The following is a 16,262-nucleotide window of genomic DNA, read 5'->3' on the forward strand; positions in this document are numbered from 1 at the left end:
GAAGAATGCAGCTAAAAGCCAGATTTAAAGAGAGATTTATAAATAAACACTTTGGGGAAAAAACAAAGTCTAAAAGTTAATGATTTAGATGTTAAAAGGTTAGAAAAAATAACAGATGAAAGTCCAAGGAATAAAGATTTAAAAAATCACTGATATCAGGGGTGTCTGGATGGCTCATCAAGTATCCAACTTCGGCTCAGGTCAAGTTGGAGCCCTGCATTGGGCTCTGTGCTGACAGCTCAGAACCTGGAGCCTGCTTTGGATTCTGTCTCCCTCTGGCTCTGCCCCTCCCCTGCTCGCTCGTTGGCTCATTCTCTCTCTCTGTCTCTGTCTCTGTCTCTCTCTTCCCATCTCTCTCTCTCTCTCTCCCTGTCCCGAAAATAAACATTAAAAAAAAATTTTTAATCATTGATGTTAAAAAAAATAATAAGAGTATTACTAAAACTAAAAATTGGCTCTTTTTTTTCTCCCAAAGAAATATTGCTAAATACCTGCAGGCAAGACTATGCATGAAGTAAATAAAAGCAACACAAATAACTAATATCTGGAATATGAAAAAGAGACAACACTATTTATCAAATGAACATTAAAAGATATTCTGAACTTCATGGAAATAAATTTGAAGATTTTCTTAAAAAATTAAGATTTAGATAAAATGGGAAAATTACCAAAAAACACAACTTTCAGAAACTGATAAATGGAGTATCAGAACAGTACTATAGTTATTAAAGAAACTAAATCAGCAATTGAAAACTTCCTTCAAAGAAACCCCAGACTCTGATGTATTCTACCATACATTTAAGAAACAACACCAATCATAAATATTCTCTTCCAATTAACAGAAAGTAAATTTTGTGATGCCTGTATAATCTTTATACTAAAACCTGACAAGAATATTGAAGAAAGGAAAATTATTGATCGATCTCACTTAAACTTACATGCAAAAAATCCTAAGTAAAATATTAGCTAACTGAATAAAGGGATATATAAAAAGGATAATACTATACTGCAACCTACTTGAATTGAATACAAAGGTGGTATAGCATTAAAATCAATGGATTTACCAAATTAGCAGCATAAAGGCCAGAAAACATATTCTCATCTTAAGGAAAAAAAGCATCTGATAATATTTAACATTTGTTCATATTAAAAAATGAAAAACTCTAACTAGGAATAGAACTTTCTTAATCTGATATATATAAAAACTACAGTGAATGCCATACTTAATCATAATTTCAAAAAGCTAATAAATTTTGAAATTAGACAAATTACCACTACTGTTAGCACCTACTAAAGATCTTAGCAAGTACAATAAGGCAAGAAAAAGAAACAAAAGATAAGAATTAGAGAGTAATGAAAGTGTTGTTATGTGCAATGACAACTGTAGAATTAAAATAAAAATACCTTAGGATTAAAAAGATTTTAGTGAAATGGCTGAATATGTATTTATCAAAGGCACTTTCAAGTGTTCAGCAAGGTGTCTGAATACCAATAAATATACGAAACCCAACTGTATTCCATAAATGAGCAATAATCATCTTACTGAGATTCATTTTCAAAAAGACCATTTATGGGGTGCCTGGGTGGTTCAGTCGGTTAAGCGGCCAACTTTGGCTCAGGTCATGATCTCGCGGTCCGTGAGTTTGAGCCCCGCGTCAGGCTCTGTGCTGACAGCTCAGAGCCTGGAGCCTGTTTCAGATTCTGTGTCTCCCTCTCTCTGACCCTCCCCTGTTCATGCTCTGTCTCTCTCTGTCTCAAAAATAAATAAACGTTAAAAAAAAAAAAACAAAAACCATTTATGAGAGCATCAAAAAACTCAACACCTAGAATAAATGTAATAAGAAATGTAAAGAATACTACACAGAAACCTAAAACTCAGTATCAAGAGAAATTAGAGAAAGCACAATAAATGAAAGAATATTCAACACTGCTAGATTAGAAGATCCAGTGTTGTAAACAGGTCAATTTTTTCCAAAGCAATCTATAGATTCAATATAATCTCAACCTAAATTCCCATATTTTGGGGGAGGGGAGAAACCTGAAAAGCCAATTCTAATAATTTTAATGAAAATACAGGGTAAAGAAGGATGGGGGCAAAACTAGCTTAGACTTTAGAATCAAATCAAGACGGAAGGCTTACTCTACTGAATCTTAAGATATCTTATAAAAATACCATAATTAAAGACACTGTTATATTATCATAAAGACAGAATTAAATAGAGAATACAAAACCCCAGAAATAAACCCATACATACAATGACAATTTATCACAAAGATGGCACTAAAATACAGTAATGAAAGGACAGTCTTTCCCATAAAAGGCTCAAAGTCAAATGGAAAAGTTATGAATATAGACTCCTATGATATACAAATTTCAATTCTAGGAAGATTATAGCTCTAAATGTTACAAGTAAAAAAATGAAGTTTTTAGATATAGGAAAATATATTCTTGAGCTTGGGGTAGGGAAAAATTCTTAAAAAGGACACAAAAGCAATACCATAATAGAAAAGCTCAATAAATTCAATTATGTTAAAATGTTTTCTGTTCATCAAAAGACAAATTAAGAAAGTAGAAAGGCAAACAAGAGCATGGGAGAAGATGTCTGCAACATATATGCCAACAATGACTCATAACTAAAGCACTGAAGACCTCCTTTAAAATTATATACACACAAACCCCACACACATGCCATATGACCGGGTCAAGTGGCTACATCTATATTGACAAAGGAGAATTGTATTTTTAAAGCAAAAAGGAATTAGTGTACACATACTATATATACAGCTGAATTAAACTTTTAGCTAGATAGTCTTAATTTGTTACTGAAAGAACCTCTCAAGTTTATTATCTCTCTCTCATCAATCAACTTTAGTCTTTATAAGCCAAAAAAATTTGCAATGATATTAATTTGGTTTTACATTATTGTAAATATCACCATTTTTAAAAATTTTTTTACGTAGGTGTCTTCTATGATGGAGATATTTAAAAAAAAAGTATAGACAACATATTGCGATGATGGCCTGATGCTGGAATCTAGATGTCTCTGTTTGGGATTCTATATTTTAGAAAGACATTATTCCAAGAAAAATATCTGAATTCAAGCATCTATACATTTACTCATATTTTGAGTGCTTAAGCAAAAACAAGTTTTAAGTCAAATACTTAATAGACTTCTTATATTAAAAAAATTTCTATTTGGAATACAACTATTTTAGTCAGATATATTTGGTGTTCTTTTTTCTTTTTTTTGAAATCTTAAAAACAGAGATTTATTCTATTATTGAAATCCACAAACACAAAAACTCCTTTAGGTTGTAGTATTTTGAAACATTTTTCTTTTGTATATCATGAAATTGAATTTGTAGTTTTTATGAAATGAAGGGACAAAATCAGTAACTTTAGAGTTATTTTAAATTCTTTTTAAGATTATGCATTGCCCATAAGCACATGTTTCCTGATTGCATTTGGTTTTTTAAATTACATTTTTGTCACTAATATTTTATGACAGAGTTGGTGTTCTTAATCAAAATCCTGCTTGCAAAATTTCCCCAAATGTGTAGTGAATCAAACTAGTAATTTTGTTCACAAAAAAATGTGTACAGTGTGTGGGATCCATGTAATCTGCTTACAATTAATAACTATGTACCTGTGATCAAGAGAACCAGCTGTGTAATTTGGGAAAATCACATTTTATTCTCTGAATCTCAGAACTTGCATCTGTGCAACCAGTAAAAATTCCTACCTCCTAGGTTCTTTAGAAAGATTAAATAATATAACTAAAGCTCGTAACATATTGCTTGGTAAATAGAAAGTACTCGGTATATGAAAAGATTGTCCCACTACCATGAAATATAATAACTCCAAAATTGTAAAAAGTTATAAAAAAAAAAAAAAAAGGTCAGATGCTCTTAAGCAACATGTGACATATAAGCTAGCAGTAATACATGTTGAGTTCACTATTTTGTCATTAAGACTTACCTGCAAGATTGTCAAGCATGAAGTTCAGTAGCTTTCGGGTTCCATCTGGGTCCTGGTATAAATTGAGAATATCCTGTGATAAAGGATTGCCTAAATCAGAATACAAAAATAAAATCTGTAAGACTTACAATTGTTAGGACCAGACAAATGTATGCAATAAAACAAAATACTAATTTTCTAAAGTGAATGTTACAGTATTTAATGTTACATTAATTTTAAGAAATTATGTGAATTTAAAGAAATACTTTAAGACAGTCATAAAGAAAAATTTCAGAAAAGTTATTTCTTTCCAGATTTCACTGTTTATACTAGCTGCCTACAATTTGTTTGCCAAAACCACCTATATATGTAAACATATATATTAAACTTAGTCAATTCTGAAGTACTATCACAAATCAGCACAATGAATTAACCTTTATAAGTTCTGTTTATCTTTGAAGACAATATTCTAACTGAAAGACAAATAGTCCTGTATGAGAAAGAATGAATGATACCATAAAAAAGGTGCATCCATCAATAAATAAATAAATGAGTGAATGAATGAATGAATGAATCAGTCAGTCAAGGTGCATACTAAAATATTTGGGTAGTTTAGTACATATACTCAATGTACTAGCAAAAAAAATCATGGTCAATGAGTTAGGCAGATTATAGCTAAAAATAAAATTGTTGAACAGAAAATACATTCAAAGAAACTACCCAAAATGCATCAATAAGAGAAAGATATAAAATATGAAACAGTAAAAATATGTGAGTTAGAATAAGAAATCTTGGGGTACGTGGGTATCTCAGTCAGTTGAGTGTCCAACTTGTGATTTCCAGTCAGATCATGATCTCATGGTTTGTGAGATTGAGCCCTTCACCAGGCTGCACACTGACAGCTCAGAGCCTGCTTGGGATTCTCTTCTTTCTCTCTCTCTCTCTCTGCCCTTCTCCCTGGTCATGCTTGCTGCTCTCTCTCAAATTAAGTAAATAAACTTTAAAAAAATAAAAATGAAAAATCTTAACATATATTAAGTTGGAGCTCTAGAAACAGAGAATAGGACTTGGGTCTCTAGCTCAACATCTAAAGAAAGAAGCTGGAAGTTGTCACTCTGTCCCCACAGTTAAGATCATAAGGCAAACTGCTGCCCTAAACACAAACAGGCAGATACAGAGAATCACAGCCTAGTGGCAGCTAAAGTCCAGATACAGAAGCCCAGAAATGGAACTAGTAATCGTTGAAACAGGTTAAATCATAATCGACAAATTGTCAGAGGCTTGGAAGACATTAACTAGAGAATTAAAAACTCAAGAAGGAACACAGTCTTAGGAATATCCAACATTCTCTGAGTTTTACTTCCAGGAGACTGACCAGGTTTTTAATATAAAGACTGGATAAAAATTCCCCTTATGCTTCTGGCAGGAAGAGTAATGCTCTCCTTAACAAGTCCTGCATGCAAGGAAAACTATTTTACCAGAGTATAATCAGGTGAAGTTTTACCATTTAATGTGAGGTAAATACCCAACACTCCAGCCCTCTCTAGCCTAATTTGGGGTGGAGAAAGTAGGAAGGAGATCTAATTCAGGCCCATTTTTAATGGGACTGAGACCTAATCATAAAACTATAGGACTCTTCCTCCCCTTCCACATCATGCAATCACATCAGTATTGTTTCTGTATAATAACAGATGATTATGGTAAACAGAACTAGAAGCTCGGAGTCCTTTGGGAAAACCCAAAGGCAACAGGAGATAAAAACAAGAAAACTGGAAAAAAAATTTAGATTCTGACATATGACAGCCAACAGGAAACAAGGCCTGTTGGAAAGACAGTTTAAAGAGAAGTGAGAAGACACATTAGTTAAATAGAAAAAGGCTGCAAACTTTCACAAGATAATTTTTAAAGAATGAATACACTGACAGAAGAAGCACAACATATAGAAAGAAGTACATGAAAGGATTTCATTTTACATTGTACGGCAAACTTGTGAAGGACAATTGTAAATAGAAAGCCTTAAAACCCTTTGGGGAAAATAACCAGCTACTTAAAAACAAAACAAAACAAACACGGTAATGGTAATAAAATTCATTAGCAAGAATGGAAGCTGGAATAGAGTGGAATAATATCTCCCAAGACTGCAAAATGGTATTTAAGACTTCAACACTCCTCCACTAGTTATCAACAGAAAAAGTAAACAGAAAGTCAGTAGAGATGGAAATGAGAAAAACCTGTCAACCGATATGACGATATTTATATAACACCATACTCATACAGAGGAAAATATATGATCTTTTCGAGTGTACACAAACATTTACCAAGACACCATTTTCTGGGCTAGGAAACAAACTGTGACATGTTTAAAAGAAGTAAAACCAAAGCATACTGACCATAATAAAACTAGAAATCAACAACAGAGAACTAAAAAAACTCCAGGTATTTTGAAATTAGACATCACACACACACACACACACACACACACACACACACACACACACACACAAAATGGGGCACCTGGGTGGCTCAGTTGGCTAAGCCAATTTTAGCTCAGGTCATGATCTCATGATTTGTGAGTTCAAGTCCCTCAATGGCTTTGTGTGGACAGCTCAGAGCCTGGAGCCTACTTCGGATTCTGTATCTCCCTCTCTCTGCCCTCCCCTGCTCACTCTCGTTCTCTCTCTCTCAAAAATAAACATTAAAAGAATTAAAAAAAAAAAAAGAAATTAAACATTATACTTCTAAGTAATCTATGGGTCAAAGAGAAAGTCACAAGGAAATTTAACTGAACTAAAATGAAAATACATCATCAAAATTTGTATGATGTACCTAAGTTAGTGTCTAGAGGGAAATTTATAGGATTAAGCTTTATTTTAGAAAATAAGATCTAAAAGCAATGACTTAACTTCCAAATTAAGAATCTAAAAAATGAGCAAATGAATGCCAAAGAAAATAGAAAGAAGGAACAACAAAGAGGAGACATCAATAAAATTTTTAACAGAAAAACAAGAGACTACTACCAAATCTAAAGCATGATACTTTGAAAAAGAGGCAAAAAAATTTTTGATAAACCTACATTTGATCAGAAGAAAAAAAACAGACACAACTCACCAATATCAAGAATTAAAGATTAGGAAACAGCCCTCTTTAATGCCTTGAGGCATTAGGAGGATAAGGAATATTAAGAAAACTTTAGGTCCTTAGGTTCAACAACTTAGAAAAAAAATGACAAATTCCTTGAAAGACAGAAAATACCACCCCTCACTGAAAACAGAAATGGATAGAAAATGAAGCCACAAATGGCAGACTAAGAACTTCCAAAAATTTGCCCCTTTGTAAGAACAAAAGGGCAGAATAGCAGTGAAGACAGTAATTTTTGGGGTTTAGATAACTTCTGGTCCCTCACTGCCAGGGCAGCTTGGCAACCACTGAAGCAACCAAAATTGAGCTCCAGCCTTTCAAAGCCTCATTCAAATGACTAGTCATTTATCTCTGACTTCTTTGGTAGTGGTTCCTTGACTCTTGCCAAGTGCTAAAAGCCTTCAACCTGAATGAAGGGTAGGGAGAGTGTTAAGGCATGTTTGAGGAAACCATTACTGGTAAATGCTTACTTATGCTAACTTATGGCTGCCTGAGGTCATAGAAACAGGTAAGGCAAACAACAGACTAACCTAAATGCTTAAGAAAAGCTTGGGATAAGAGCTCAATAAGGGTTCTGAAAGGCTCTGACAGGGGCACCTGGGTGGCTCAATCTGTCAAGCTTCCAACTTCGGCTCAGGTCATGTCTCACAGTTCGTACATTCAAGCCCCACATCAGACTCTGTGCTGACAGCTCAGAGCCTGGAGCCTGTTTTGGATTCTGTGTCTCCCTCTCTCTCTCTCTCTGCCCCTTCCCGGCTCACACTCTGTCTCTTGCTCAAAAATAAACAAACATTAAAAATAAAAAAAAGAGTTTGAAAAGCTCTGACATATTCCAGGCACTCTAGGAGACCATAACTGTGGGGGGCTCTGCATATGCTCATGAAAGACCAAAAAATAGTGTACTTTCACCTTTTCCTGATCTTGAGGCTGTGCACAAGTAAGAAGTAAAGGCTAAGGCAGAGTGGTATACTTCTTGGCTAATTATTGAAAGCATTTCCCAAAACACACAAAGAGCCACGTGGCCAAGATTGGAAGATTCACTGGTTCCAGGAACTTTAAAAGATCTATGCCTAAGCATTAACTGAACACTAAACTGAAGAGAGATTTCAATATAATTACATGATAAAAAAAAAATATGAAATTTACAGAATTAGTTCTGAAAGTCACTAAAGGAACAAACAACAAATAACCCTTGGAATAGGAGGTATCATAATTTCAGAGTTGCCACATTATTTAAAATGTCCCAGTTCTTAATGCAATTACAAAGGATGCAAAGAAACAAGAGTATGTCTTATAACAGGGGGCGGAAACAATGAATAGAAACTGTCTCTGAGGATAATAAAAACTGTACCTGAGGACTATACTACAAGTCTTTCAAAACCTATTTTAATATGTTCAAAGAGCTAAAGAAAACCATATCTAAAGAAGTATGACAATGATGTCTCAACAAAGAATATGAAAAAAGAAATCAAAATCACAAAAAGTAACCAAATAGAAAACAAAAACATCAACAAGATACATGCACCTGTATGTTCACTGTAGCATTATTTATAATAGCTGAGATATGGAAACAACTATCCATTTACAAATAAAAAAATAGGTATGAGTAGGCAATGAAATATTATTTACCCATTAAAAATGAAAGTTTCCCATTTAAGACAACATGGAAGGATCTAGAGAGCATTATGCTAAGTGAAGTAAGTCAGACAAAAATAAAAATACCATATGATTTAACTTATATGTGGAATCTGAAAAAAATGAAGAACACACAAACAAAAACAGACCTTTATATACAAAGAACTGCTGGTTTCCAGAGGGGAGCTGGGTGAGTGGTAGGAAACATCAATGAAGGAGATTCAGAGGTTACACCTCTCGTTATAAAACAAGGAGATCACAGAGATGAAACGTACACCATAGGGAATGTAGTCAATAACACTGCAATAACCTTGTATGGTGACAGAGAGTCACATTTACTGTGGTGAGTATCGTGTACTGTGCACAAATGTCAAATCCCCAAGCTGTACACCTGAAACTAACATAACATTGTATGTCAAGTATACTTGGATAATAAAACTTAAAGAAAAAACAGAAACACACAGATATCAGAAATAAACTATTGGTTACCAGAGGTGGGAGGGATTAAGGGCAGGCAGAATAGATGAAGGGGATTAAAAGGAGCAAATTTCCAGTTATAAAATAAGTCATGGGAATGTAATGTACATCATAGAGAATACAGCCAATAATATAATACCTTGTATGGCAATCAATGGTAATAACTTATCATGGGGATCATTTCATAATGTATAAAGATTTCAGATCACTATGATGTATACCTGAAACTAACAGTATTACTGTATGTCAATTATACCTCAAAAAAATAAGTAGCTCTTCTAAAACTAGGTAAATAAACACAAATTTTAAAAAGCAATAATTTCTATTATTTTTCAGCAAAGTGCAGGAACAGGAAGGAAATAGGACAGGTTTCATGTTTGTTATATCAGCTTTGGGACTGACTTTCCTAAAATTTAGGCCAAAACAAAGTTCACATCTCTTCTGACAATAAATGTGGATACTCATGTAAGATCATTCAGTTGACATACAACATTTGGTGTTACCAAGATAGCCACTTAAAGAACCACAATGCATTAAGAAAATCTTTCAGGAAAAACAAAACAAAAAAAACACTTCTGACAGCATAAGAACAATTGAGGAATTTTCAGGGATAGTCACCTCCAGCTGAGAAAAGAGTAAGCACAGGGAAACAGAATCAGGAAGATAAAAAGAATGAAGCAACCTCATCTCTTCTCTTGGTTACTGCTACATTTTCCTGTAAGCACTGTCTACCCTGATAATACAGACTGTTATTCTTCTGAAGATGGGCAGATCTCAGTGATTCAAACTAGTAAAATCATTAAGAATCACATTAAGCAAACACCTGGATAAAAGCCAAACTCGGGGCGCCTGGGTGGCGCAGTCGGTTAAGCGTCCGACTTCAGCCAGGTCACGATCTCGCGGTCCATGAGTTCGAGCCCCGCGTCAGGCTCTGGGCTGATGGCTCGGAGCCTGGAGCCTGTTTCCGATTCTGTGTCTCCCTCTCTCTCTGCCCCTCCCCCGTTCATGCTCTGTCTCTCTCTGTCCCAAAAATAAATAAATAACGTTGAAAAAATAAATAAATAAATAAAATAAAATAAAAGCCAAACTCAGAGAAATAGCAAGTATACTGGCGGATTCCAGTGGCTAGGGGGGAGGGAAGCAGGGGAGATAATGGTCAAAGGTTACAAAGGTCCAGTTAGGAGATTAACAAGTTTTGGGGGCCTAATATACAGCATGGTGACTATAGTTAATTACACTGTAGTATATACTTGCTAAGAGAGTTAAACTTAAAAAGTTCTCAACACAAAAAATACATGGTAATTATGTGATGAGATGGAGGTGTTAGCTACAAGTATGCTGATAATCATTTTGCAATATATAAGTATATCAAATCAATACACTGTATACCTTAAACTTACACTGTTATATCTCAATTACATCTCAATAAATCCAGAAAAAAATAAAAACATTAAAAAAATCAAAATGTTAAAAAAGAAACCAAACAGAAATTATTAAGTTGAAAAGTACAATGAAAATAATTACTAGAAGGACGCAAGAGTAGTAGTGGATAGGCAGAAGAAAGGACCTGTGAACTTAAAGACAGGCCAGGTAAAGTTATAACAGTCTGGAAGAACTGGGGGGGGGGGGGGGGGGGGGGGGGGAGGAAGGAAAAATAAATGAACAGAGATTAAAGATATACCAGCATACAAGAAGTATACCAACATTATGTAGGATGGGAAACCCAGAAGAGGAAGCAAGCAAAGAACAAAAAAATTTGAAAAAATAATCAGGAGCATCCCAAATTTGATGAAAAGTATTAATATACACATCTAATAAGCTTAACAAACTCTACGTAGAATAAAGTGAAACAGATCCACACTTAAACAAATTATAATAAAACTACAGAAAATCAAAAACAGAATCTTAAAGTAACAGGAAAATAGCAACACATCATGTACAGACAATCAATAGTATTAACACTGTATTTTCTCATCAGAAACTGTGGAGGTCAAAAGGCAGAAGAATGACATATTCAAAGTGATGAAAGAAAAAAAATGTCAACTAAGAACTTTATATCTAGCAAAAATATCTTTCTTAGATACGGGAGAAATTAAGACATTGCCAGATAAATAAAAACTGAGTGAGTTTGTGGCTAGATCAGTCCTATAGAAAATACTAAAGGGATTTCTTTAGGCTGAAATGAAACTTGAATTCATATGATTAAATAAAGAATGCCAATAAAGATAATTATATAGGTATAAATGAAGATAGCATAACTACAATTAGTGTTTTTAATCTAGCTAAGAAGACGACTGCATACAGCAATAATAATAAATCTATGCTGATGGGCATATAATATGTAAAGATAATATTTATGACAATAATAGAACAAATGAGAAGCGAATGAAGCTATAGGTGCAAAGTTTTTTATATTATTGAAATTAAGTTGCTATTAATCCAAATTAGACTACTATAACTAAGATTTTTATTGTAATCCCTAAGGTAACCATTAAGAAAATAACTCAAAATAATATAGGCAAAAGAAACAAGGGAATTAAATTGGTACACTGGAAAATACTCATTTAACCAAAAAGGCATTAATTGGGGAACAGAGGAACAAGAAGAACCTAACACATAGAAAACAGTAAAATGACAGACAAAAATCCTACCTTATCAGCAAACACATTAAATGTAACTGGATTAATCTCTGGTTAAAATGCAGAGATTAGCAGAATGAATAATAAAAAATAATCCATTATATGCTGTCCATAAAAGACATACTATATATTCAAAGATACAAATAGAATGAAAGTAAAAGAATAGAAAAGGGTATGCCATGCAAACAGAAAAGAGAGCTGGGGTAGTTATACTAAGAAAGGGATAATCTCAATGTCCTTTATCAATGAAAGAAATTGAATTAATAGTTAAAAACTTTCAACAAAGAAAATTCCAGGACCATATGGTTTTACTGGAAAATTCTACCAATAATTTAAGAAAGCAGTATACAAATGTTATTATGCAAACTATTCCAGAAAATAGAAGTGTTAGTAACACTTGGGGCACCCGGGTGGCTCAGTCCTTTAAGCATCTCACTCTTAATTCTAGCTTAGGTCATGATCTCACAATTTGAAGGATCAAGTCCCACGCATCAGGCTCCCCACTGGTAGTGCAGTGCCTGCTTGGGACTCTCTCTCTCCTTCTTTCTCTGCCCCTCTCCCACTTGTGCACGCTCTCTCTCAAAATAAACAAATAAAATACACTTTAGAAGTGTTAGTAACACTCTCCAACCCATCTTATGAGGTCACCAGTATTCCGAAATCAAATAAAAAACATTGTAAGAAAGGCATTACAGCATATGTCTTATGATCATTAATGTATAAATCCTGAACAAAATACTAGCAAATCAAATCCAACAATATATTAAAAAGAATACATAAAGACCAAGTGGTTTTTTTTTCAAGTGGTTTTTAAAATGGGAATAGAGGTTGGCTCAACATCTGAAAATCATTAGCATAATTCAACATATAAACAAATTAAAGAAAAATTATATGATCATCTCAAAACTTGTACACAAAGTATTTGACCATATTCAACTTCCATCAATGATAAAAACTTTCAAGCAAATGCAAAATAGAAGTAAATTTATATAACCTGAAAAAGCACCTATGCACCTGAAAACTTTTTACTGATATAATTAATGGTGAGAGACTGAGTGCTTTTCCCTAAAATTGAGAACAAGGCAAGGATGTGCACTATCATCACATGTATTTATACTGTCCTAGCCAATACAAGGCAATAAATTAAAAGACTATGTATGGGAAAGAAAGAAATGAAACAGTGTCTATTTACAGAATTTTGTAGGTGTTTACAAATGTTGCAAGAGACAGGGCAACATATTTAAAAATCAGTTGCATTTTAATTCTACAATATCAATGAGTAACTGGAAATTTAGAAAGCAGTATCATTTACAACAGCATCAAAAATATCAAATAAGTACAAATATAGCAAAGTGTTTGTAAGATATTCATGCTGAAAACTATATAACATTAAAGAAATAGAGTAAAGAAGACCTACATAAACGCAAGAGATACACTGTATTCACAGACTGGAAAACATAATCTCAAGATTAAGATACCGAATCTCCTCAAACTGATCTACATGTTCATCATAATCCCAAAAAAGATTTCAGCAGGATATTTTGCAAAAATAAGCTGATTCTATAATTTATGTAGAAATGTATAGCATCTAGAAGTATAAAAGCAAACGTGAAAAATAATCACAAAGTTGGAGAGTGGCCCTATAAAGAAACAGAAAACACAAACCACAGATTAGGAGAAAATATTTGCAAAACACTTATTTTAAAAAAGGATCTGAATCCAGAATATATAATAAACTCTTAAATATCAGTAATTAGAAAAAAGCAACTCAATAATAAAACTAAGCAAACAATGTGAATAGACACTTGAATCAAGATACATAAACACATGAAAAGACACATTGTATCATTATTAAAGAAATAAATGAAATATCCCTGCATTCTATTAAAATGGCAAAAATTAAGAGATTGATAATACCAAGTGCTGACAATGATGCACAGCAACTAAAATTCTCCCATACTTTTGGTGAGGAAGCAAAATGATACAGCTGCTTACAGAAAAGGTTTTTTTTTATGAAGTTTAGCACACATCTACCATACAACCTGGCAATCCCACCCCAAGTATTTACCCAAGGAAGATAAAAACTTGTTTCACACAAAAATTTGTCTTTAAATGTTTACACAGGGCTTTTATTTCTCATCACCCCTAACTGGAAACCCAAAAGTCCTTCAATTTGTGAATAAAAATCTGTTGTACATCCACACAATGGAATACTACTCAGCAACAGAAATGAATTACTGTTATAGACAACAACATGGATGAATCTCTAATGCATTATGCTAAAGGAAAGAATCCAGACTCAAAAGGCTACACAGTGTGTGTTTCCATATAGTATAGAAAGTAGATGAGAGTAGGTGTTGACTTCAGCAACAAATGAAGTGAGGGGTGACAGAACACTTCCATTTCTCAATTGTGGTGAGGGTTATGAAACTATAAACAAACAACATCCACCAAAACATTCACCAAAGGGGTGAATTTCACTACTATAAACTGTAACTTAGTAAAAAAGTTGCTAAAAATTTAATTTTTTCAAAAATATACTTAAGGAATAATTTCAAGAGTAATCGCTACATCTAAAAATAGAACATACTAACTCCAAAGCAATAAAAGTATATAGACAAAAGGAAAAAATATTTCTAGAAAGGCAAAAGGGGGAGGTGATATCAAAAGGTAGAATAGTATAACACAAAAATATTCATAATTACAATATAGGTGAGGCAACTGATCTGAACCCACATTAAAAACAACATAAAGCCAGAATGGATTAACAACAAAGTTCAGCTATATACTATTTGCAAGAGATACACCTAAGCATAAGTACACAGAAAGGTTAAAAGTAAACAGATGAAAAAAGATATATTAGACAAACATTAACCAAAAGAAAACTTGCCCAGCTGTAATATTAGACAAACAAAGACTAAGATGAAAATACTAACAAAGGAGGAAGAGGCTCACTACCCAATATCAGGTTCTGTTCACCAAAAGGTATAGTAGTATACAGTATACATAATAAAATAATCTCAAAAGCTATAAAGCAAAAGCTGGGTGAACTACATGGGGGAATGAATAAATCCACAATTTTAGTGGAAATTTTAGCATTAAGTACCTTTATTACTAAAAGAGTAAATAGCCAAAAATTTGTAAAGACAAAAGATCTGAGCAATAAATTTGATCTAATGGACAAATATATATTATGACCACTTTCATACAAATAAATTTGAAAAATTAAAAAGCAAACAAATTCCAACACTACACATATGGTCCAACAAAACTGACTCATTAACAATTAGAAATCCTCAATGATCCTTCTAACTACAAATATATTGGGGTGGTAATTAAATATGTTTCATAAAGAAACACCTAGCAGTGACAGCTTTATACAATTATTCTCTATAGAATAATTTATAGAATTATCTCAAGGAACAGGTTAGTTGAATCTTATACAAACTTTTTAAAGAGGACAGAGAAAGAATCTTATTCAGGTCTATTTTGCTCATGAGCATATGTTTAAAATTCCTAACAGAAATTTTTTGGAGAGAGGCAGTCCACCAGGGACCCTGTAGTTCCCTCTTCATTCTTGGTGAGTATGACAGATGCTGAGGCCTATCAGTCTGATACTGAGCAGTTTCTATAGCTAGCTATACTGGCAACTAGATAGGTTAAGGCAACCATAGTAATATTTCCATGTAACTCTTTGCCCTTTGGGGAATCAGGACTAGCTTTTTGCTGCTTGCTACAGTATTTGCTTCTTCCTTCAAAAGTGCTGGAGTGATAGACTTGAACTACGCAGGTGCAATGCAAACTCACTGCGTACATAGCACGTGGCTGGTTGGGCCCATCTTATTGTTTGAAGTCATAATGTTCTTTGTCTCTGACCCAGGAGTCTCACTGTCTTCTGCCACTATCCATGAAACAATAATTGGCTAACTTATTAGCTTATAAGAGTAAAAATCTCCAAGCTTTCACAGTCCTTGACATATATTATCAAAATAAATCCAGCATATGAAAGCACCAGGGTGGATTTATCTCAGTAAGACAAGTGTAGTTAAATTGGAAATGATGGGGCACCTGGCTGGCTCAGTCAGAAAAGCATGTAACTCTTGATCACACCATAGTAAGTTTGAGCCCAAAAGAGGGTGTAGAGATTACATAACAAAACATTTAAAAAGGAATAAAAAGTAAAAACTGTACAGATATAATTTATTAACTCAACCTATGAAATGAGAAAAATAATCATTTCATAATTGATGAAAAAAATATTTAATAAAATTCAGCACTTGCATAAATAGAAACAGAAGAAAGCTTCAGAGCACCTGGTTGGTTCAGTCAGTTTAGTGTCTGATTTTGGCTCAGGTCACGATCTTACAGTTTGTAGGTTCAAGACCCACTTCGAGTTCTGTGCTGACAGCTCAGAG

General features: G+C 33.5%; 1 protein-coding gene across 5 annotated transcripts in view; it reads right to left on the reverse strand.

The window, feature by feature from the left end:
* Positions 1–16,262, reverse strand: part of CNOT6L (CCR4-NOT transcription complex subunit 6 like) — a 182,774-nt gene that overhangs the window by 106,475 nt on the left and 60,037 nt on the right. For all 5 annotated transcript variants that reach the window (XR_007458117.1, XM_049632093.1, XM_049632095.1 and 2 more), the window contains exon 5: positions 3,980–4,069. Coding sequence is in view for 4 of the 5 variants with exons in the window: in XM_049632093.1 (XP_049488050.1) it covers positions 3,980–4,069 (90 nt within the window). In the remaining variant the exon portion in view is untranslated. The remainder of the gene's footprint in view (positions 1–3,979; positions 4,070–16,262) is intronic.

Source organism: Panthera uncia, chromosome B1 (assembly GCF_023721935.1).
Source record: "Panthera uncia isolate 11264 chromosome B1, Puncia_PCG_1.0, whole genome shotgun sequence".
Classification (NCBI taxonomy): Eukaryota; Metazoa; Chordata; class Mammalia; order Carnivora; family Felidae; genus Panthera; species Panthera uncia.